This window comes from Haliotis rufescens, unplaced genomic scaffold, assembly GCF_023055435.1.
Source record: "Haliotis rufescens isolate VD_foot unplaced genomic scaffold, xgHalRufe1.0.p SCAF_146, whole genome shotgun sequence".
Taxonomy (NCBI): domain Eukaryota; kingdom Metazoa; phylum Mollusca; class Gastropoda; order Lepetellida; family Haliotidae; genus Haliotis; species Haliotis rufescens.
In genome coordinates this window covers 1-26,395 of record NW_025963831.1, presented here as the reverse complement: position 1 = coordinate 26,395, position 26,395 = coordinate 1, and the positions used below count along the sequence as shown (strand labels likewise).

The window sequence follows — 26,395 nt, the reverse complement described above, 5'->3', positions numbered from 1 at the left end:
TATATAACACTACTGACTACATGCCGCCGTGATATAGTTGTAACACTACTGACTACAGGCCGCCGCCGTGATATAGCTATAACACTGCTGACTACAGGCCGCCGTGATATAGTTGTAACACTACTGACCACAGGCCGCCGTTTCGCCGTTATTCATATAAAGGCAGAGATTCGTTAATCAAGCTTTTGCTAAATCGGAAATATCGTACCGTCTGGATGAATTGGGTTTTACTGTATTAACGAGTGTCAGCAATCAGTAAAACAGTCATTGAAAACAAGTCAGTTATGTCTTCCACTTCCAGTTCAATTTATTTCACAATTGGATTACATACTTGTCGAAAAGTGAAACAACCTGTTTTTATCTGTACAAAATACGTCACGTGACAGGTAGTGGTCTGTAAAGTTGCTCATCTTGTTTCCCTGCTGGTATACACCCGACCCCCCGTCGACATCTGTAACATAAACATATATATAAGCGACAAAACCATTTCCAAATTCATAAGAAATCTCTGCCAAATTGTCGATTGTACGATTCCGACTATGTCATAAGCATGTGTTTAGGAATCACTATCACATTGTGATGACACCAGGTGTTTGCGAAAAGGTAAGCGTATCCTGCCCTACCGGTGGCATCCATCACAAACACATGCAAAGGCAAGTCAAATGTTCACCTGAAAAAAACCCACGGGAACATATGATGCATGTCAAAATAGGAATTGCATCAGATATTATTTAAGACCCTGATGCGTCAAATTTGGAAATGTCTGCCATAAAACCTTTTAAAAGCTTTACTGAGGCCTTGTATGTTCTAACCTTGATCAAACAACTTCTGGTGAGGTGAAATAGGGTTTGACGTTGTGTTTAAGATTAAATTTGGTTTGACGTTGTGTTTAACATTATTGCACATATATAGCGACGTGTGTGTGTGTGTGTGTGTGTGTGTGTGTGTGTGTGTGTGTGTGTGTGTGTGTGTGTGTGTGTGTGTGTGGCTGCTTGTACTAGCCCGGACTGCTTATATATACTATAATGTTATAGTGTCTGTTTGTTTGTTAAACGCCGCACTCAGCAATATTCCAGCTATATGACGGCGGTCTGTAAATAATCGAGTCTGGACAAGACAATCCAGTGACATCATGAGCATTGATCCACGCAATTGGGATCGATGACATGCATCAACCAAGTTAGCGAGCCTGATCACCCGATTCCTTTAGTCGCCTCTTACGACAAGCATAGTCGCCTTTTGATGCCGCAGTATATATGCCGCAGTTTAACATGAATACCCCGCTCAGACACAGTATACTGACTCCGAGCCGACCTGTCCTTGTTTTAGGCCCCTAATGCCAAGCGCCAGGCATGGTCACAACAAGTACCATCTTTTAACGCCTTCTGATATGACGCGACCGGGGATCGGACCCCGGACCTTCTCCAGGCAGACACTCTACCACTAGACCACGGAGACAGTCTGTTGAGATGTGAGCGAGTGGGCATGTTTAAAATATCCGTAGACAGTATTTCAGTTATACCACTTCGGTTAAAAACCCGCCACCGCGGGTATTAGTGCTGCCACACTAAGGGTCATAGTGAAAGTTTATCTGGAAATCCAAGCCACGATCAAAGGATTTTGGTACAACTAAGGGACGCAACTCTGCACGGCGAAATACGATGCTGAAACGACGGTTAGTGCGTGAAGGCCCAGGTTCGATCCCACATGGGTACAATGTGTGAAAACCATTCCTGGTGTTCCCCGCTGTGATATTGCTGGAATAATGCTAAAAGCGGCGTAAAACAATACTCGTTCGCTATTTGAGCCAAAGACAACGGAATGTGATGACATCTTTTTTTCCGGAACACGCCCACCATCTGACTGTCATCTCGCCTGCGGTTCATGAGGGTTCATATAACTCAGACTATGTACACGACAAGGATAAACAACGCATGAACACCAGCCTTTTGTTCCACATAATATACCAATACCCATTAGGCGCAAAATATAAATGGATCGCGATACTTCTGTTGGTCATTTGTATGTTAACATTTTATAAAAGTAAATGCTATGAAGTGTAGCGTCTATATATGTTACTGGTATGACGAAATGGATCAGCCGAGTTGGACTCTATGGGGTTATTCGGGCACGGGTCATATTAATAGCTCATGACATGAGACATGAGGATCAACTGTCACATTTATCCGATATTTGTAACCATAATATAGTATGTTGAAATTCTTCTCCTGTTCAGTGATGTGATGTTAATGAATTCTTTACGACAGGTGCATGACCGTTCTGATTGCTGTCGGTGATAGTGTCAGAGAGTGAACTCAGTTGGATTTAATGCCGTTTTGATCAAGGTTGTTGTTTGTTTGTTGTTTAACGCCGATTCAGCAATATTCCAGCTATATGACGGCGGTCTGAAGATAATCGAGTCTGGACAAGACAATCCAGTCATTGACATCATGAGCATCGATCCACGCAATTGGGATACGATGCATGCATCAACCAAGTCAGCGAGCCTGACCACCCGATCCCGTTAATCGCCTTCTACGACAAGCATAGTCGCCTTTGACGGCAATCATGGGTTGCTGAAGACCTATTCTAGCCCGAATCTTCACAGGTCGATCAACGTTGAGTTATATCACGGAGTGTCAGTTTGATGGGAGGATATCCTGAAGCGATGCAGGTCGCAGACGTTCACCTTGTTGGTGAAACCTATAGATCATACGGGCGGTCGGGTAGCCTAGTGGTTAAAGCGTTCGCTCGTCACGCCGAAGACCCGGGTTCGATTTCCGACATGGGTACAATGTGTGAAGCCCATTTCTGGTGTCCCCCGCCGTGATATTGCTGGAATATTGCTAAAAGCGGCGTAAAATCATACCCACTCACTCACTCACTATAGATCACACTCAGGGCGAATTATAGGATCCTGCACGCCTAAGGGACGCAACTCTGCACATGCTTTGCCGAGGTTTAAACAATTAGGGCCAGCCGCTCCTCCGGACACATGTGTTGGGTTGTGTACTAGTCTGTGAATGCATAAGGGACACGGGTCGTCTAAGGCGCCGCAATGCGCGGTTCAGAGTTGCGTCTCTTGGGCACGCCAGAAACCTATGATTGTTGGTTCGATTATATTTCCAGGTCTGTCAGCACCATACCCGTGGGTTTCACCAAAGTGGTAAACGTCTGAGACCTGCGTCACTTTGGTCTTTTTTCCCACATTAAGCTGACACGCCGTGCTATAACTGGAATATTGTTCAAGGCGGCGTAAACTTGCCCACTCACTGTGAATAAAGGAATACAAGTTTTTTGTTTGTTCGGGTTTTTTTGCTATATGACGGCGGTCTGTAAAAAATCCAGTGATTTATATCACGAGCATTGATCCACGCAATTGGGATACGATGACATGCATCAACTAAGTCAGCGAGCCTGACCACACGATCCCGTTTGTCGTCTCTTGCTACATGCATAGTCGACAGGCGTGCGTTGCTGAAGACCTGTTCTAACCCGGATCGTCGCGGACATGAATACAAGTAGCTCTACTGATCTGTGTGTGTACATGGGAGGTCACACTGAGGGGAGAAGGCCGGCAGGTATCTTACTTCACGATGTGTTGAGAGAGTCGCCCACTGTTCTCTTCCTCTTGCCAGGGCTGATGTCGCTGGAGAGGAAGTCGTACAGGTCGGCTATGGAGGAGTATTCGTCGGTCTGGCAGTGGAACCCCAGGTTCAAGTTGCACGATCTCTTCCTGAAACAAATGGTCAACCAATTCCTTCAACAGCCATAATTTCGTAATGTTCAACAGCCTTAGACATTCGTTTGTTAATGTTCATCAGCCTTAGACATTCGTTTGTTAATGTTCATCAGCATCTGACATTCGTTTGTTAATGTTCATCAGCCTTGGACATTCGTTTGTTAATGTTCATCAGCCTTAGACATTCGTTTGTTAATGTTCAACAGCCTCAGACATTCGTTTGTTAATGTTAAACAGCCTCAGAAATTCGTTTGTTCATGTTCAACAGCCTCAGACATCCGTTTGTTAAAATGTTCATCAGCCTCAGACAATCGTTTGTTAATGTTCATCAGCATCTGACATTCGTTTGTTAATGTTCAACAGCCTCAGACAATCGTTTGTTAAAATGTTCATCAGCCTCAGACATTCGTTTGTTAATGTTCAACAGCCTCAGACATTCGTTTGTTTGTTCAACAGCCTCAGACATCCGTTTGTTAAAATGTTCATCAGCCTCAGACAATCGTTTGTTAATGTTCATCAGCATCTGACATTCGTTTGTTAATGTTCAACAGCCTCAGACAATCGTTTGTTAAAATGTTCAACAGCCTCAGACATTCGTTTGTTAATGTTCAACAGTCTCAGAAATTCGTTTGTTCATGTTCAACAGCCTCAGACCATCGTTTGTTAATGTTCAACAGCCTCAGACATCCATTTGTTAAAATGTTCATCAGCCTCAGACATTCGTTTGTTAATGTTCAACAGCCTCAGACATTCGTTTGTTAAAATGTTCATCAGCCTCAGACAATCGTTTGTTAATGTTAAACAGCCTTAGACATTCGTTTGTTAATGTTCATCAGCCTTAGACATTCGTTTGTTAATGTTCAACAGCCTTAGACATTCGTTTGTTAATGTTCAACAGTCTCAGACATTCGTTTGTTAAAATGTTCAACAGCCTCAGACATTCGTTTGTTAATGTTAAACAGCCTTAGACATTCGTTTGTTAATGTTCAACAGCCTCAGACATTCGTTTGTTAAAATGTTCAAAAGCCTCAGACATTCGTTTGTTAAAATGTTCATCAGCCTCAGACATCCGTTTGTTAATGTTCATCAGCCTTAGACATTCGTTTGTTAATGTTCAACAGCCTCAGACAATCGTTTGTTAATGTTCAATAGCCTCAGACATTCGTTTGTTAATGTTCAACAGCCTCAGACATTCGTTTGTTTGTTCAACAGCCTCAGACATCCGTTTGTTAAAATGTTCATCAGCCTCAGACAATCGTTTGTTAATGTTCATCAGCATCTGACATCCGTTTGTTAATGTTCAACAGCCTCAGACAATCGTTTGTTAAAATGTTCAACAGCCTCAGACATTCGTTTGTTAATGTTCAACAGTCTCAGAAATTCGTTTGTTCATGTTCAACAGCCTCAGACCATCGTTTGTTAATGTTCAACAGCCTCAGACATCCATTTGTTAAAATGTTCATCAGCCTCAGACATTCGTTTGTTAATGTTCAACAGCCTCAGACATTCGTTTGTTAAAATGTTCATCAGCCTCAGACAATCGTTTGTTAATGTTAAACAGCCTTAGACATTCGTTTGTTAATGTTCATCAGCCTTAGACATTCGTTTGTTAATGTTCAACAGCCTTAGACATTCGTTTGTTAATGTTCAACAGTCTCAGACATTCGTTTGTTAAAATGTTCAACAGCCTCAGACATTCGTTTGTTAATGTTAAACAGCCTTAGACATTCGTTTGTTAATGTTCAACAGCCTCAGACATTCGTTTGTTAAAATGTTCAAAAGCCTCAGACATTCGTTTGTTAAAATGTTCATCAGCCTCAGACATCCGTTTGTTAATGTTCATCAGCCTTAGACATTCGTTTGTTAATGTTCAACAGCCTTAGACAATCGTTTGTTAATGTTCAACAGCCTTAGACATTCGTTTGTTAAAATATTCAACAGCCTCAGACATACGTTTGTTAAAATGTTCAACAGCCTCAGACATTCGTTTGTTAAAATGTTCAACAGCCTCAGACAATCGTTTGTTAATGTTCAACAGCCTTAGACATCCGTTTGTTAATGTTCAACAGCCTCAGACATTCGTTTGTTAAAATGTTCAACAGCCTCAGACATCCGTTTGTTAATGTTCATCAGCCATAGACATTCGTTTGTTAATGTTCAACATCCTTAGACATTCGTTTGTTAATGTTCAACAGCCTCAGACATCCATTTGTTAAAATGTTCATCAGCCTCAGACATTCGTTTGTTAATGTTCAACAGCCTCAGACATTCGTTTGTTAAAATGTTCAACAGCCTCAGACAATCGTTTGTTAATGTTAAACAGCCTCAGACATTCGTTTGTTAATGTTCAACAGCCTCAGACATTCGTTTGTTAAAATGTTCAACAGCCTCAGACATCCGTTTGTTAATGTTCATCAGCCTTAGACATTCGTTTGATAATGTTCAACAGCCTTAGACAATCGTTTGTTTATGTTCAATGGAATTGAAATTGCAGTTGAATGTCGAGTTATTAACAAAATAATGTTACAAACCAAAGTCTACAGGAAATATATGGTTGTGATATGAGGTCACGGTAATTCCAAAAGTAAAAGAATTTGGACGTGGATAGAATTGTTTCTCAAAGCAGGTTCACTAATCACTAAAAATCCCCCCCCCCCCCCCCCCCTGCAACGCGCGCCTTACCTCTCAGCCTTAATAACCCGCTGGGTGTTGGCCAGAACGGCACGTAGCGACCTAAGCATGTATCTTTTTCTGTAGAGATCCTCTACCGATCTGTAACGAGAAAAAAATGACAAGTGTGGAAAAGACAGAAAGTGTAGCACATAAAGTTGGAACATGGAAACTTTTCTGAACGTATTCAGAAATTCTATATTCAATTCATACATCACCGAGAGCGGTTGCCTAGCCTAGTGGTTATAGCGTACGATCGTCATGCCGAAGCCCCGGGTTCGATTCTCCACATAGGTATGTGAGGCCCTTTCTGGTGTCCCCTGCCGTGATATTGCTAGACTAATGCTAAAGGCGGCGTAAAACCATACTCATTCACTCACTACAAATCACCGAGAGGCTTTGTTGGTCCAGTCGCCCAAGGCGTCGCGATTCACTATGCAGAGTTGCGTCCCTTGGGCGTGCCAGAATCCGATGATCGTTGTTTTGAATCCCGGTTTGCCCTGATTATGTTGTTAGGATTGTCTGCACCATAGCTCGGGGGTTCTACCAAAGTGGTAAACGATCTAGATTACTTCGGAATTTCTCACCACATTAACCTGAGACGCCGTGATGTAACTGGAATACTGTTCAAAGCGTCCCGTGAAGATCCGGGGTAGGATAACCCATGCTAGTCATAAAAAGTGACTATGCTTGTCGTAATAGGTGACTAACGGGATCCAGTGGTCAGGCTCGCTGACTTGGTTGGTGCATGTCACCGTATCTCAATTCCGTGGATCGACGCTCATGATGTCAATCACTGGATTGTCTGATCCAGACTCGATTATTTACAGACCGCCGTCACATAGGTGGAATATTGCTGAGTGCGGCGTTAAACAACAAAGAAACAGGCTGTTCAAAGCAGCGTTAAACACCGCTCACTCACTCACTCACTCACTCACTCACCTTGTTGTCCGAGAGTGCCCCATCACGCTGGAGGTATCCCTCACTGACCGCTTGCCCGGCGACCTGTAGGGATTGGACAAGTGATTCTTGAGCCACATCTGACTGAGGATATACATAGGGTGACAGTTCTTGTCCACTCCAAGGGAACAGTCGTCTGTTGGTCTGCAGAACATAGACCCCGTGCATGTAATAGTTGAAACCACACTTTCCTCGGGGATCTGTCAATACCCCTAAGCTTTGGTCGTGGGGCCTCCCAGATCTCACAACCAAAGCTGTAGGGTTATATACCGAGGAAGTGTGGTATAACTGACTAATACCCCACTTTCGGTCGGGTTAATCACAATAAACATATACTGCCGGGAAAAAGAAAGTATACACCAATGTTTGTACCCATGCGCGTTTTATGCTAAAAATGAAGAAACAAGAAATGATTATTCGATGGTGATATATGTGATATGGGAACCATAGTTGTGTTTTGGTTTTGCAGCGTTTCGTCGTCTAGTAACGTTTTGATAACATTTGTTGTGTCTTGTTTAATTCCACTTTTCAAGTGGATACTTTCTTTTGCCCGGGAGTATATTTTGGACGTTCAAACCCTGGCAGATTCGCGTCTTTGTTTGTGATACTCCAGTATGCGGCTTGTAAACTTAGTCGTTTTGCACATGCTCTATCATCATCATCATCATCGTCGTCATCATCATCATCATCATCATCATCATCATCATCATCGTCATCATCATCATCATCATCATCATCATCGTCATCATCATCATCATCATTGCAAAAGTCTATCGTTCCCTTAAAGCCTTTTTTTCTGGACCCTGTAAATATAGCCGTTTTGTTAGGAATATCATATATATTCGCGCTAACGGTACCACCATCCGTTACGAGATTTCACTGTATATACAGAAAAGACTGACACTGTGACATTCTATTTGTACTCGCCCGAGATGCTATTGACTGCTGTCACTGCACAACAAGTGTTCCGGACTGACGTACACGACGGTGCCATCCCGAATTTATGTAGGTAACAATGAGAAAATAGTGTTCGACCGATAGGCACTGTGTATTCCAACATATTCGAAGGATCAGTACCTGTAGTTTTACAATCTAAAAACAGAGCATTCCAGTATTTATCAAATAGGGGTGTAACGGTAAAAAAGTAATCTCATTTAAATCAGATCTTAGTTCTCGCTACCGCAAAACAAAGATCTGAGGACATCCCATTGGGGTTCACGTCAGAACGACCTTTCATCCGACCAATCAGAGCGTCGCTTACTAGATCATGAAAGTGACAGGAATGTGATTTCATTTCATGCAACGTCGTAAACCTTAACATAGGGTATTCCGAACGATAGTTACGGGCTAATCCATACAATCTAGACCATCTATTAGCCATTCCAGAATGTTCTTTTGTTCAGGTTTCAATTTTTTAATCGAGAATTTGTCAAAATATGTTTCGAAGCGTAGTCGCCAATTTGAAATTAATGACGTAAAGCACGATAACGCTGCCTTCTGATTGGCTAATCAGATTGGCTAATTCCATTGGTCGGTCAAAGTTGACACCAAAGGATGTCCTCAGATCTTTGTTTAGCGGTAGCGAGAACTAAGATCTGATTTTAATGAGATTGGTAAAAAAGAAACTTTGGATGTAAGTACCGTTATATTCATGACAGTGAATGGCTTAGAGTCTATGATCTTCAGAAGATCGTTCACACAAAGAGTTTACTCCCACACGCCAGTAAGTTCGCAACGGAGTGTATTCAATTGCAGAAATGTCTAAGTCTATGGGACTATCTTTCTTTAAATTGGATTAATCACATACCTGAAAACATACCTGTAAAAGATGTGATGATATTAAACTTATAAATATGATAATATTAAAATGGCTGGATGAATAAGGTTGAAATATGCCTGATCGCTGTCCATAAACCAAAGGACTCGAACACTTCATGACTTACATCAAAGATAGAAAAAACACTGAACGATCACTTCTTGCGATCATAGCATAAGCACGCTGTGGTCAGCGTTTAGACGATAATGGAGATGCAAACTGGACTTGGTCAGTTCGAGGGGGCACGGCACGATTCGCTGTGCAGAGTTGCGTCCCTTGGGCATGCCAGGAACCTAGGATTGTGGGTTCGAATCCCGGTTCGCCCCGATTATGTTTCTAGGTTTGTCAGCACCATACCCGTGGGTTTCACCAAATTGGTAAACGTCTGAGACCTGCATCACTTGAACTTTCCTCCCACATTAAGCTGACACGCCGCGATATAACTGATGCTGTTACAGCGGCGATAAACCCAACTCACACACTTACTTGTCAGTTCGATACTTATTATTCAGATATGAATTTTCCTACACTCGGGTTTCTTAAGATGTTGGAAACTGGGAACTATTTTTGTACCCTTTTTAAACAACAAACCTTTATTATCTGGAATGGTAATCTGACAAAGCAAACTCTCACGTGCTCTGATCATACTCTACATTTAAATCCAGCATTGCTCTCGAGTTCTATCTACAAGCTCTATCGCCTCCATAATATCCTTAACAAAGTTCAGATGTGGTATCTTTAATTTAAATATTCAACTGTTTAAAGGATCAAAAGTTAATGATTTTAGTATAGCTATGTGCCAGGTCTGTTTGCATTTTCAGGGAGATGTATTCCATATTTTATTTCAATGCCCTTTTATGCAGGGCAAAGAAGAAATATTTCCGGAATTTCTATACCAGTAACCCAAACCAACAAAAATCTTTTACATATTTTAAAAACCCCAAATAAAATATATTTTTAAGACACACTTTTGTTATAAACAAAGTTTCACAAGATAAATTGTCTACAACTGTTTAGAATTGCATAAAACTGATCTTAGGCGCCCATACATGAATTTTGTAAAACTGTCACTGTACTATTGGCCTCATGGCCAAATAGTACGAAAACAACGCCTGTCTGTACTCTCTGGTCAAACACCTGCTGCCTAAGGTGGAAAAACAAGGTCATCGGATACCGACAACATGACCTACTCTATCCCACTGACAACACTCATCCTTGGCAAGAAATAGCACTCGACCTACACTCTACAAAACACATCTGAGCTAGCTGTAGTACTGGATGTCACATCTTCAAAATATAGCGCCTATATAGTTTGACTTGAAGTGACGCAGGTCTCAGACGTTTACCACTTTGGTGAAACCCACGAGCACGGGTATGGTGCTGACAAACCTAGAAACATTACCAGGGCGGTAGATTCACAAGGGACGCAACTCTGCACGGCGGATTGTGGCGCCAAAGACGACTGGGCCACCCCTAACACAGAAAATATAAAAGGTTTACCTACGCTCTAAAACAGCACAGCAATATCCCGACTAAATGACTACTAACTCTAGAACACCTATCGTATATATGTATACCGTATTTCCTCGCTGGGGCTGAAACAAATTTGTGAGAAAAGAATTCAGATCTCTTAATCATGATGGTCTAATAAACATGGATTGGAAACCTTTTAATGAATAGTCCCTAATGTATGGTGGAGAAATACATGCTTGGCCTCTATAAGACGTCGTGTCTCCCAAACACACCGGGACTTGTAAAACAGACAATGAATGCTCCCTATTTAGAAACCATATCATTAATTAATAGCCCCATACTTCAAGGTGAAGTCATACAGCTCCGGTGTCTAATATACACCAGGTGACCAAATGCAACCTGGTCAGAACCATAACGCGAGGTCTTGAATAGAAGCCGGATCTCCAATTAATGCTTGGGCATTATACCATCCGGATAAAAACATGGCGGTGGCGTCAGCTACAGGAAACGCGGTGCAGCAGAACGAACAGGTTTGACCTTAATGTGTACTGGGCATGCCTCGTTCTAGAAAATAACAACAAAAACAACAAAAACACAACATCAGTGTAACATCCTCGCTCCATGTGTCCTCATTCGTCTTGTCGGTTTAATTCTGAAACAATTTTTATTCATTTTATTTGATGATTTAAAATGGAATGCCAATCAGAAAAACAAAGACAAGCAAGCTCTTAGCTGCATCTCCTTTAGCAGGGATCAATGTAATTGTGGTAGCTCTTGACGATGTAACCAAGAATAAGTACACATAGATTACCGTTGCCTTTCATTAAGTTTTACGTGAGAATATTCCAAATACGATGTTGTCTCGTGAAATATTAATTATGTCCTGGTACATAGCATCCTTCAGAAAAAAGTTATTAATAGATATGCACAGCATCCGTCAATATCTATGTTTGCCCTCCAATTACCGTTATTGATATATATTAATTGATACCTCTACAAACAATAGCTACTTAGCCTGATCGTTATGAAAGAGATCGATTAGAATTAACGTTATAATCCATACATCAAAATATTTTTGGAAGAAATAAAGATTAGAGCAGAGGTTTCCAATGGCAAAAAGCAACATTATTGTAAGTTCTTATATGTAATGAGTATGGACTAGTTAGTTTAAATTTGGGTGCTGGAGCAGCCTAGTGTTAAAGCGCTCGGTCGTCACGCCGCAGATCAAGGTTGGATTCAGAACATTTGTGTTTGGAGCCCATGTCATGTGTCCTCCGTCGTGATATTGATAAAATATTGATAAAAGCGGCGTAAAACTTCATTCGCTTATCCATTATGCAACTATTTTACTTATTTTACCCCTAACAAATACCCGTTTTCTTATGAAAACAATATCGCAATGTCAGTGGGAATGGGACGTCAGTGGGAACGATCTAGGTTACCTCATCGCCATCAATATGACAGGCTTAAAGGGGAACTACGCACGGTTAAATGACAGTCCCAGTATATTTGATTTTAGCCTTAAACACCACTGCTAATGCCTGCTACTTCAAATGTTGTAGGGGCGGTCGGGTAGCCTAGTGGTTAAAGCGTTCGCTCGTCACGCCGAAGCCCGGGTTCGATTCCCGACATTGGTACAATGTGTGATGCCCATTTCTGGTGTCCCCCGCCGTGATATTGCTGGAATTTTGCTAAAAGCGGCGTAAAACCATACTCACTCACTCACTCACTCAAATGTTTTAATGTATGCTACTCTAGACAAGTTAAACTCCGCAACTGGGAGGCTGTGTGTTGCAATACCCGCCAGCTATGACAGATGAATTATAGCCGTATGAAACAACTGGGTACGCGTGTTCTTTAACTTCTTTTGAGTAGTATATATCAGTTTAACATTTTGTTACCGATATTACATTGAGACACTGTCTCAGTTTCACCCAGGTATTGACACCTGATCTCTGAAACTGAACAGATAACGGCTTTCAGAGACTGGACTTGACTTCCACCGTGTCTCGTATTAACCTTTCCGACTTTCCAAACTACGCTGGAATTATGGTGCTATGTTTTGGCTGGTACTAACGAGTCTATGCATAGTCCAATCAAAATCGCGTAATGAAATCGGCACTTGGTTCGTAAACTGCCATGCAGAGTTCGGTCGATTGCATATGTGCCGCCAATTGAGCGTCGACAGATATTTTGCAAATTTTTTCATGTTTTTTAATCAAGGTCCTCACGTGATTTGATGCACTTCTGGAGGTAAGACCCATTTTGTTACAATAAAGGGCCCACTTGCACAAAGCGATCTTAGCGCTAAGATGATCGCAACTTCCATACCTTAACATAGGCTTAAGATAATATTAGCGCTAAGATAGCTTTGTGCAAGTGGGACCAGATCTTGATTGTCGATCAGATCGTCTGGACTGGGCGCCGCCATTTTGTTTGAAGCCAATGCATGTGACATGAGTGGTCAAATCTGATTGGTCAACAGGAGGACTTAGAAGGGACGTAACTCGTAATAGCCACTAGTAGCTCTCTTTCGACAACAGTGGAAACTGGACTTTTACAGTCAGTAAACTCCCTTGCTTCGGGAAGATGTATCTATGATGTTTAGAAGTAACGCTATTGGCTATGCTCCCGTTTAAAAAGAAAGAAAAGAAATTCAAGGCCAATTCCCAAAGGAGACGCTATGGTGGACTTAACACTTACAACTGAAAGATAATATGCTGGTAAAGTTGAGTCTAAGTCATTAATGTTGATAGGTCTGTCTGGATAATTCAATTAAGATTCTCGTTTTCGAGATGTTGTGAAAAAGACGAAAGGGTTTCATGTTTTGTACGACAAGCTTGACGAGGCTTCAATCGTTCTTGTGTAGATAAAGATATACACTGTCTGCTACAATTGTATATTGACATACTGTCACGTAAATAAAATCAGGAAACTAGAAAGCAAATAAATAATTGACAACCTTCGTGTACATTGCACCTTCGTGCAGTTTTTATCTGAACAACTGGCATCGAGTTCATTTGCAGGTGTAACTCAGGCACACAGGTATTGTGCTGACAAACCAAGTATCGTAATCAGGGAAGTTCTGGGAATCGAACCCACGGTCATAGGATCCGACGCGCCTAAGGGAAACAACTCTGCACAGCGAATTGCGGCGCCGAAGGGAACTAAGCCCCAATTACCCAATGCTAACCACTAATGCTAACCACTAATGCTAACCAGTAATGCTAACCACAAATGCTAACCACTAGTGCTAACGAGGCTGGTAACATGTTGTATGGTGCTATTGCCATACTTGTGGGTTCGAATCCCGGTTCGCCCCGATTATGTTTCAAGGTTTGTCAGCACCATACCCGTGCTCGTGGGTTTCACCGAAGTGGTAAACGTCTAAGACCTACATCACTTCGGGCTTTCCTCCCACATAAAGCTGACACGCCGCGATGTAACTGGAATACTGTTAAAAGCGGCGTTAAACCCAACTCACTCACTCACTATTGCCATACTACTCGTGACCGACTCGTGTCATTCCTTCCGAATGCAGGTAACGGATATGGGCGAATGATGCCGAATGAATGGCATTCGTGACGCTTATAGGCTACATTTACATGCGAATGGTGAATAACGCTTGGCATCATACAAGTGAGTGAGTTGACTTTTAAATCCGCTTGTATCTGCATGATGTATTAGCGCTGGGTCGTTGTTGAACTACATATATGTACCCCAAGTACTTTACGGTATATAGAAATGTACCCAAACCAAAATCAGAATACAGAACGGTACTCTATAGGATGTGTCCATTCCACAGTTCGCTAAACCGGTTCCTTAATTGCACGCATGCGTAGACGAGGTTTCCAGTACAAAAATCTGGTACAGCTCGATATAGCCTTTTGTACCCACGACTCATTTCGATGGCAAACCGATCGAGGGCGACTCTCTCAGACCCACTTCTGCATATGAATTGTGTATTTTGATAGAGGCACGAGCATTCGTCACCACTCGCCCCTTTCCGTAACCTGCAAGAAGACTGTTTGTGCGAAAATACGACAAACCAATCAGAATGGGCGTGTGATTTCGATCCCTCATAAATAATTTTTGATTTTACATATGCCTTACATAAAAAATATACCCAAGACACAGTTAAATGTGTTCAATCATACTGTATAATTCCGCACGTCCCGATGTGCTTTAAATTGCATCTGAAATATATATAATATATGAGGAAATATATGTGGACCATTACGCAACGAATTGACAATTGTTTAAGGTATGCCCGTTTGCGCTAAGACGGAACCCAGTCGCAAAAATGGCCATGAGAGGGACACGAGTCGCTATTCGGCTTGTCCCGGAATAACACGAGTTGGTCACGAATGAGGCACGAGATGACTCGGCCGAGGACGCAGTTGAAATGTAAGGTGAAAAATGGGTGTTGCACCTTCCCCCCCCCCCCCCCCCCCCCCCCCCCCCATTCTGGATCCGCCAGTGTTTACCTCTCCACAAACCGAATCTCTGATCCGATACCTACACCCCCATCAATAGGGGTGAGCTAGGTTTAACGCCTCTCTAAACAGTATTTCAGTTATATCACGAGTGTCAGCTTAATGTTGAACAAAAGCATAACGTGATTCATGTCTGAGACATTTTCCACTTTGATGTCAAACAATTGTGTTATACCCAATTATTTACACAAACGCTAATCGATATTGAGATGTTTGTAAAACTTCATACAGAAACAAGCCTGTATTGATTTGACAGTCGGGTTGTTGATGTCAACAAGGCATTTCAAGGTTATTCTTTGTAATAAATGGGCTGAAGAAATGCTCGGTCGTTTTCTACAAATCCGCATTAGAATCCTCTGAATGAACTACCGACTAATTGCCAAATAGAGATCTCAGAGACAGTATTTCTATGACAGCTGTCATTATGATTTTATCGACCCACAGTAAACTCATCAATTGGTCCTTTCATTTGTCAATGTTCCACGCCGAGTTTTGTTTAACGCCCCTTTAAACAGTACTACCGCCACGGCGTGCCAGCTGAATGTGGATGGAAAGACATGTGACGAGACATAGGACAGACCTTCACCATTTTAGCAGCCTTCGAAATTACCGTTAGTCTGCCAGACCGAGACTACAAAATTGGGGTGAGGGCAAGTAAAATAAAACTAATAAACAAATAAACTCGCGAGTACGTCAATAATATTCATTCAGCAACATTCCAGCGACATGACGGCGGCCTGTAGATAATCGAATCAGGGCCCACTTGCACAAAGCGATCTTAGCGCTAAGATGATCGTAACTCCCATACTTCAGCATAGGCTTACAATAGTCTTAGCGCTAAGATCGCTTTGTGCAAGTGGGCCCAGGACCAAACAATCCAGACGATCCACGCCGTCAGGGTACGCTGAAACGCCCTCACCTAAGTGACCGAGACTGACCACCCGATCCATTACGTTGCCCCGTATGACTAGCAAAGGCTAGTACTCAATTGAGGCGCCTGTTGCAACTAGCTTCTGTGTTTGTTTGTTTGTTCTTTAACGCCGCATCCAGCAATATCCCAGCTATATGACGGCGGTCTGTAAAGAATCGAGTCTTGACCAGACAACCCAGTGATTGACATCATGAGCATCGATCCACGCAATTTGGATACGATGACAATCCAGTGATTGACATCATGAGCATCGATCCACGCAATTGGGATACGATGACTTGCATCAACCATGTCAGCGAGCCTGACCATCCGATCCCGTTCGTTGCCTCTGACGACAAGCATTACAAGTCATTACTAACGGCAAGCATGGGCTGCTGAAGACCTATTCTACCCCGGATCTTCAGGGGCCTCTTACAATTAGGTGCTGGAGAAACATCTACCCTGGGTCCCCACGGGATCTTGGTTATCATGAGGTTGCAAAAGCACTGTAATTACAAAGGACCGACTTTTGATGTTCGGGTTGCTGGAACTTGTCTCAGAAAATACAAGAAACAGCATTTTCCCGCAGGTGAGAAATAACTTGTTCGCAGGACGTGCTGCATTTCCGGAAATTGTTTTGTTAAAAACATAATAGTTTGGCTCCTTTCTGAGCAAACAATTGACTTGTGACCAAAATATATTCCATCTCTAACAAACACCCCAGCGGTATAGGAAATTGTCGGCACCAAAGTCTCGATAGTATCCAAAGAGGCTCTCTGGCTTTGGTTTGGGCGATCTATATTGTGACTATTTTGTTAAGGGGCGGTCGGGTAGCCTACTGGTTAAAGCGTTCGCTCGTCACGTCGAAAACTCGGGTTCGATTCCCGACATGGGTACAATGTGTGAAGCCCATTTCTGGTGTCCCCCCGCCGTGATACTGCTGGAATATTGCTAAAAGCGGCGTAAAACCCTACTCACTCACTACTTTGTTAAGACGATGCGTTTTAGCTCTCCAAACAATATTGATGAACGAATGAGATATTTTAATGATTTTTCCACCCGCTGTAGGAACTGTAAAGATGGAATTCATTTTGTGATTCTATATTTGAATACTTGTTGTTTGAAGAACATCAGGATTTTAACTAGGGCTGGGACGAGTCCAAATATACTACCCGGGTACCCACCCCCCTTTTATCTGACCCTACCCGGGTACCCTCTGTTGGTCTCAGGAGATGTCTCAAGTCCGATTGGGAACATTTTTAGCAAAGCCCTGGCAAAACGTATTTAGATACATGTATTAAACAATCTGGTCATTCATACACTGAAGCTGAATTAAGTTATATTTTTATTCAACCGCATACAAAATCGGAAGGAATGGGTGCATAGTCAGAAAGAAATGCGAACATTAGTGACTTGTAGTGTAACCATAGAGTTCTAGATAATATTTGTCATTTAAACGGGTCCGGGTAGTCCTGTGGGTACCCGTCCCAGCCCTAATTTTAGCCTAATCACTCACTTACACACGTGCACCATGATTGTTATTTTGGGGGTGGTGTAATCTGTTCACCATCCAGAAGACACAAAGTCTTTGCCAAGGACCTCAATGCGGGAGAAGCGGCTTTGTCATGCGCCGTATTCTGCCAGACAATCCCCGTAGATTACCGTAAAGGCTCGTTGATCAGCATCCCTGTATGGTACTTTCTTGTCAACCTACAATGCTTAACGTAAAAAGCTATCTCCCTGACCACACTTAATGGTTAAGCATCAGTCATCGACTTAATACGTATCCTAAATGTCCCGTCTGTCAAGAGTTAGAGCGTTTTTCTCTCGTCAACTGGGGCCATTTTAACGATGGCTGACATGGCTACAAGACGGAACCCTGGGTAATCCCCGTAAGAAGCTCGTTGGATGCGCCATCTATGAGAGACGGGAAGCCGGGCCGTAACTTCATTAGTTCAATACCAGCAAGATGCTTTATACGTGGAATCATTTGATTAACCAAATATAGTGGTCTTAATAACGCTCGCCTCCCGACTGGGACTTGTTGATTAGACAAAGAAGCCGTTTTTTGCCGAGTCTACCACCTTTGTAATCCCACCACACGTGGCTTTGAAACTCCATTGGGAATGACCAGGTTAAGCGCGACAAAGCAAGTCATTTGCTAAACGAGTAATATAATAATCTCTGGTATCGATCGGAGGTACCATTCATATTTCATCCCGCTTATTCATTGCGGACGAATCCAACGACGATATTTGTCACTCCCCCCCCCCCCCCCCCCCCCCCCCCCATTCTTCTGTTCATAAGAGTATACAGGCGTGTAATTGATGCGATGGCGAACAACAGATGCAAATGAACGCCTGGCGTCCTAGATATACTTTGTTACGTTAACAGTTGAGTTTCACCTTGGCACGTTGTGACGGTGCGATCACCGTCATGTTGGGTCTGTTTGCGAAATCTGGTGTGTAGCTGGTTGTATAGTTGTAATAAGTAAGAGGAAACTTAAATGAATTTTGTCAAAAGTCGTGTCATTCAAATCATATCCCTAATGGACATCATTGGTTAAAGACATGGAAAAGAAGGGAAAATGTCAACACCAGCTATAAATAATAATAATAATAATAATAATAATAATAATAATAATAATAATAATAATAGAATGAACTCTTACAGACGTGCGTATTATTATTATTTTAAATTTATCATTATTATTTTATCACCATCATCATCATTGAAAAAGCTCATTACAAATTTATATATTATTATCGTCGTCATTAATATTATTTTTTATTATGCACAAAACAAGTGTGCATCGTTGTTGTTATTATTATTATTATTATTATTATTATTATTATTATTCGGAAACCAACGACATATGTAATCAACTTCATCATTCAAATATGCGCAAAGACAACACTATATCACAACGTTCTTTTGAAGTTCTCTTCCACCCATTGCCCATTTGGACGTCAGATATTCTCATCTTCACGACAAGTCGTTAATATGGCGATAAAAATAAATTCTGGTGTGACTTTTATGTTCCCTGTATTCCCACGGGAGTGATAGAGACGCAACTGGACGCTGCAGCTGTTACCGAAACGTCGCTGTCAACACCCCAGCTTTATCAAACGCGCCTCCTTACCGATTTCTCAAACAATCGTGGCACTCAAGGAGTTTCCGTCTCGATGACAATACTGATTCCATTCTTCTTTTATTTGTTGTTTTGCAATTCCTTTGTTTAATTCCATATGACCTCCCGCGGCTTATCAGCGTTGCTATGTGATGCGCGTTGTCTACACACAGAGGTACACCATCGCTTGGAGTTAACACGTCAACACTCCCTAAGAACGCTCAGAGATAAGCCGAAGTTCTGACTTTTTGCCATTTGTCAAATTCGGAAGCTTTCATGGACATTTGGCCCTCTAAAACGTGACTGAGTAATTGTAAAATGAGGTGTACCGCTTCCGTATAACAGTTAATGTCATTTTGGACATCAACGAGTCGATGGCGAATCAAGAGATCAAGTATTTAAGTTGTTTTGCGTATATATAGGATAACCGAGCAGGAATTCTGCGAAGCATTAAAAGGATTTAGCAAGTATTAAAAACTATATTAGAAAATGGAAATTTTGATATTTAAAAGCATTTCTTTGAAGAATGTTCCAACAAATAACCATATGAAAAATCTCTGCACCTTTACGAGATAGTTCAAAATACCTAATGGCGTATAAAGAAATTAAAGGAATTCGTAAAAATGACTTTGGTACGAATTCTCAAAGGACATTAATATGTTTTTCAAACAAGCATCATATTCATTGAAATCAGTCCAAAATATTCATTTGTTTGTTAGTTTGTTTGTTGTTTAACGCTACACTCAGCAATATTACCTGTCAGTTATATGACGGTGGTCTGTAAACAATCGAGTCTGGGCCTGACAATCAAGTGAATGACATCATGGTCATCGATATACGCAACTGGGAAAAGATGACATGTATCAACCAAGTCAGCGAATCTGACCACCCGATCCCGTCTGTCGCTTCTTAGAGACAAGCATAGTCGCCTTTTACGGCACGCATGGGTTGCTGAAGACCTATTTAATCTTGAAAAGATAGATAATAAGTAAATACTAAACGTTGGACGTAACATACATGTATATATTGTCAGTACACTTGCGCTTAGTCTCTCAAAATATATAATTTTGATAGAAACAAACAAATGTATTTAAATGGAAAAGGAGCCCCAGTGAGATAGAAACGTGTCGAAAATCTAGACTTGCTTCAGTTAAGGTCATAACATTACAGTAAGGGCCGGTCGGAAGGGAAAATAATATGGTTCATGGACTATTGGACAGACTAAGATTGCCAGGTGCGAGGTGGATTGTGTAATATCTCATTGGAAATCTAGTCAGGCAGTACTATACATACTCAAGCTATTTATTTGTTAGTTGTTTACAGTCGTACTCTGCAATATTCCAGCTATATCACGACAGCTTGTAAAATATCGTGTGGTCGATGTAATGAGCATCGTGCTTTTCAAGGTTCTTTGACAACGCCCTACCACTGATGTTTTCTGGGTTTTGACTGGTGTAGAAATGAATCCCTCTATTTTTTAGGACGGCCTGAAAAAGTTTATGAACAAATGCGATGCCTTTGACTGTCTGTTATCAAGGTGGGACGTCCCAAGGGGGTTCCGTGCTGTCGACTCCTGGCCCAGGACGCCAGCACTAAAACACACACGCCGTACATTGCTTGTATTATCCGCATCATAAAAAAGTTTAGATATTTAATAATTACAAGGCATATATACATTTATCTATAGCTCATAAATCCAGAGATTTGTTCAAAGGAACTCAGTGTCCGTTTTCGACAAAACCAAACAACCGTTGAATTGCTCTATAGCTTATTGGTTGTCGTTATGTTTTGAAACCAACGCAATAGTGTTTTGGCTTGTGCGTTCAAAACACATTAATCTTTGCTGACACTTAAACTATTCTCGATCCAATAAACAAGTCAAAAAGATCAAAAAGTACCATTTGGTACGCTTCTTCACATTGATGCATGTTCAATTTACATAGTTTTTTTCACTACGTTTTGTCGGAAACGGTTGTAGTCGCATGTTTTTTTGAAAATAGGAAATGACATTTTATGGTTTGCCCAGAAGCACGAGATGTCATCGGGATAAAGGTCATGAGGTCAAAACTAAGAGGTCACGACTATGAGGTCAAGGCTATGAGGTCACGGATTTTAATTATTTTAATATATATGTCACACGGTACATCTAGACATTATGTGCAATAAAAACCTTTATTACCTACGAGGGAAAACATATCGGGGTTCATAAAAATCATTTGAGCCCTAGGGTCATATCACGCCACGAGACAACAGTGTATTGTTTCCATCATGCGGACGGCATTGTTGACGTCATTCGAATGTTATTGTGGCGTGAGGTAGGAATGACGTCACACTAGAAACGACGTCATAGCTGAAGATTGTTGACGTCTTTCGACAAATTGTGGTTCTGCTGCTGTTGTGACCTGATGTCCTTATAGGTAAACACTAAAATCGCCTCTGTATTTAGACTCCTTCTTCGTGAATAAATAGAACATTATATGATTGTTCATGTCATACTATGTTTACGACACGAGTGTCTAAATTCTGGTATTTCTGGCTCTCGCTCGGGAAATACCAGAATTTAGACACTCGTGTCGAAAACATAGTATGACATGAACACTCATATAATATCATCTACACCTCAGTATAAAATACAATTGCAAACACAAACATCTGATAAAGGAAAGGAGCTGACCAAATGGATCGGTGTCTTGGTTGATGACGTGTCATCGTACCCCGACGGCGTGGATCGCTGCTCACAATATCGATCACTGGATTGTACATTATTATACATATATGACAGATGAAATACGCCTACGCCAGCCTTGGGTTTCTTCATATCCCGAAGGTACGGGGCATATCGCATTATATCAGTGGGGGCACGGGTGGCACAGTCGTCTAAGGCGCCGCAATGCGTTTTGCAGAGTTGCGTCCCTTGTGCCCGCCAGAAACCTTTGATCGTGGGTTCTAATCCGAGTTCTCCCAGATTATGTGTCTAGGTTTGTCCGCATCACACCAATGCTCGAGGGATTCATCAAAGTGGTAAGAGACCTGCATCACTTCGGGCTTCCCTCCCACATAAAGCTGACACGCCGTAATATAACTGGAACACTGTTCAAAGCGGCGCTAAAAGCACTCATAATATCAATCACTGGTTTGTCTGGTTCAGACTCGACTATTAACAGACCGCCGCCATATAGCTGAATATGACAGATTGAGCGATAAACAAGAAACAGACAAACAAACAAACAAACAAACACTGCAAGAAGACAATACTCACAGGGAACTCTGAATATTAGCGTCCAACTGGTCCATCGAGTGTTGTAGACTGGACACATCTCGTAGCAGTTGTTCCAGCTTGTTTATTACGACCCTGAAACCCAAGACACTAAGGTACAAATCATATCATCAAACAGCTACACTTATACTAACGTTTAAGACAATCAAGTCATGTTTTATTCTGAAAGTCATCGTGTCAAGTAATTCATCAAGATGTATGGCATGCTATCTGGATAGACACAATGCCACAGAAAAAAGCTGGTTATCTCCCCTTTACCGACAGGTGTCTCTGCTTTCGGCCGCCATTACGGGTGTGCAAGTTGTTTGTCCCGCGTAACTGTCAAAGTTCAAGTTTAACCATGCTTTACGGACGTGTTTGAGGCTCGTTGCGTCACCTGATCGTGGTATAATAGTCCCATGAATTTTATATCAGTGGTGTAGAAGGCGCCGCAATTTGTGTGCAGTGTTTCGCCCCTTTGTAATACCAGGATCCAATCCCCGTAGTTTTGAATCCCTGATTATAATTTTAGGGTTTGTCAGCACCATTAACGTGGGTTTCAGCAGAGGGATAACCGTCTAAGATCTGCACCACTTGAGCTATGATCTATTGCGAAGCTGTATTAGATTATTTAATGGAAAATAGAAGCATTTACACTCAGATTAGCTTAAGACTGACAGAAAGAATCTTTACCGCATCAAATGACTGATTCCTACTTCTGCAAACTGAAATGTTGTAATCTATAATCGTAATATTGCATGAGAAGTGGTGGTTTTATGATTCTTCTCCTCGCGAATGGGGGCGGATGTCAAGGTTCTGATCCCAGGTTCTGTTCGCCATCAAGTCTGTCACCATTTATCTCTATTTAATACCATTGAAATGGTTGAACAATAAAACCGTCATCGTTCAATTTATTAAAAAAAATTCTGAGCCAGTGAAGTGGAGTGGGGTCAAGGACTTTTCTCACCAACTAGATCTAACAGGCGCAGATTAGGAGAGAGAGAGAGAGAGAGAGAGAGAGAGAGAGAGAGAGAGAGAGAGAGAGAGAGAGAGAGAGAGAGAGAGAGAGAGATCTTTTATGACAGAGAGAGAGAGAGAGAGAGAGAGATCCCTTTGGTGGAATGCATATCCGTATTTTTTTACACTGAGAGAGAGAGAGAGAGAGAGAGAGAGAGAGAGGAGGGTATCCCCATCTATGGTGGAATCATCTTTAATGGACTTGACAACTTTGTGGAAAGGAACCCGGAACTGCGGCGATACGGACAAACACATTACCCACTTTGCTACCCCACCGGCCCCTAGACGGAGAAAAGAACATACGTACTAGTAAAGTTCAAGAGCCGATGTCACGACAACACTGAATCCCACACCAGACCAGTGGAGCAATGATCGTGTTGGAAGCCTCATGACCAGACCATCTGGTATCACAGACACCACGGCTGTGACAACATACACGGTGTGTCTATTAGCGACATCACAATCAGTCTTGTGGGACTTCCTCGATATGTCTCAGTTTATGAGCACTAATCAGTGGTACACCTCATTCCTGATTTGTGCGAAGTTTGGTTGGCATAATCGGAAAGAACTCCCAGGAGTGATCTAATATATATAACTACGACCACCTCTTAATATTGATGTTTACTCATTTTGATTGCTATTTATTTTCTGGGTAGGTCAAGTAAAAATAAAATGTATGCATTTAAAACACAACAACTCATAAATCGTTTTGGCTTGGTTTGTTTAGTCGTAAATATATAATTTTAATACTAATTCTGTTCAAAGTACAGATGTTTGACTTTTACGCTTACATGAATAAGTATTAACTCTTTATTGTCTTTATTGTCTTAACAAATCGTGCTCAAGGATTATATGCAATAAAAAAATAAAATAATAATATTAACAATAATAATAATAAATGTTGAGTTTAAGTTTGATCTTTTAATTTTTTCTCATCCATCTATGACAGAGCGATCGTCCAAGTAAAAACAAATTTATATCCTTTTTTATTTTCTGATTGCATTGTCAACCGAAAATTATAAATCGCGGATTAGATAGGTCAGGAAATGAACATCACTGTGATGCGCTCTTCTTGTAGGTGCTACGGTAGTTTAAACATAGTCTATAAGATGTTGAAAGGATAGGGTAAATATTTACAATTTAGTGAAAGAAGGTGACCAAGGAATAGACGAAATATAAAGAAAATGGAACACAAATCTCCTCGTTCTAGCTACTAACGATTACACTGCTGCAGTGGTCTACGAAACATGCGTTTAGTTAGGCACCGACCATTTGATATTCGGGGTGAGGGTGTGTGGGGAGAATCTGGGTTTTATTCCAGCGTTGTCAAAGAAAATCGATATGGTGCTGAATAACCAAGGACTCTGGATTCGAACAAATGATCAACGGACTGTTACGATTAAGAGACAGCAGACCAACGACCCTTTTCACTTCGTGAGACACGAATTGCGGATCAGTTACAAACATGTGGAGCAGGCGCAGTAAGGTAGGTAAACTGCTCCCACTGTTAGTTCGCGCAGCAGGCTTAGCCTTTCATCCAATAGGCGGCGGTCAAAAACTGTGGTGCCAATCTTACCATATACCGTTATAGGTACCCATGTGTAGCCACCTTAATAACGATTGTAAATAAACACATTACGAAAGTTTATTATGGGTGATAAAATATATAACAAACTTCTCTCCCGATGTTAATTTTGGCGAGAGCAACGTTACTTCATAAACACACTTCACCCAGTCCGCTATGTTTCCATTCGATATCGAGGACCAATGAATGAAATCTTTGGCGTCATCCAATCGCAGCCTTCAAGAAATAGGTCACCACCCCTCAAAATGAATCCCTTTAAAGTACGGTACGTATCAGAAAACACATTCACTCGTATGAGCTTCTTAAATAAAAGACCGCCTCCGTGGTCTAGTGGTGGAGCGTCCGCCCGGAGAGGGGAAGGTCCGGGGTTGGATCCCCTGCCGCGTCAAACCTAAAGACATTAAAAGATGGTACTTATTGTTACCCTGACTGGCGCTCTGCATTAAGGGGCTAAAACAAGGACTGGTCGGCTCTGAGTCAGTATACTGTGTCTCAGTGGGGTATTCATGATAAACTGCAGCATGGATGTCTCAGTGGGCTTGCACTATAAAATCGGCATATAGTCCGCAATAGTACAAGCAGCAACCCCCCCCCCCCCCCCCTCCTCCTCTCCCCCCCCCCCCCCACCCCCCCACCCCCCACCCCACACACACACACATATGCATGCACGTCGCTATATAAGTGCTATAATCTTGGACGCGACGTTAAACCCCCGTTTCACCTCTCTTAAATATAATATTATTGATAGGCAACAATAGGCTGACAAACGATAGGGCGGACTAAATGCTTACCCGACTGTCTCTTCCGACTGGTGTTTGGCTGTTGAGTGTCCATAGTTGAGACAGAGGATGACTGTAGTGAACACGACCAGACTGCTAGCGTCCATCCTCAACCGGCTGCTCTGTAGGGAGAAGGTAGAAGGGTTTAGGGGTCGACCATAGGTCAGTGTGTGGGGTGGGAGATGTAAAAATCAATGTTATGAGACAATATAAAGCGATGAGACGAGAGACGTGACAAGATAATGGAATGAGACAATATAAGGCTTAACTTAACCTGATTTGTAACCCGCAACCCCCCCCCCCCCCCTCCCGAACACACACACAAACATGTTAAAAAAATTCTACAATGTCTTGAAAAAAATATGTTTGCTTGTCCTGTCAGAGAAACAATTTGTATGTCTTGAAGCTACGGAAGCCTTTCGGGCCATTTGTTTTCTAATTTTTTTTCGATACTATCTTGAAATTTGAAGATACTAAGTTGAAATTTTAAGATAATCATCTTAAAAATTCAAGATTATAACTTGAAATTTCAACTTAATATCTTGAAATTTCAAGAAAAAA

The 26,395-nt window shown here is 41.8% G+C and overlaps 1 protein-coding gene across 2 annotated transcripts; it reads right to left on the bottom strand.

Moving 5' to 3' along the window:
- Nucleotides 1-289: 289 nt before the first annotated feature.
- Nucleotides 290-25,963, bottom strand: LOC124148504. 2 transcript variants are annotated; one of them, XM_048395794.1, is made up of 6 exons: nt 25,847-25,963; nt 22,457-22,549; nt 7,355-7,516; nt 6,425-6,514; nt 3,591-3,736; nt 290-451 (listed from the first exon to the last, which is right to left on the bottom strand). In XM_048395794.1, exons 1-5 carry the CDS (start codon nt 25,939-25,941, stop codon nt 3,592-3,594), a joined length of 585 nt encoding a protein of 194 aa, XP_048251751.1. In that variant the 5' UTR covers nt 25,942-25,963; the 3' UTR covers nt 290-451; nt 3,591. The 2 variants fall into 2 exon arrangements, with proteins under 2 accessions (XP_048251751.1, XP_048251752.1); XM_048395795.1 differs by having other exon boundaries at nt 7,355-7,417.
- Nucleotides 25,964-26,395: the final 432 nt, after the last annotated feature.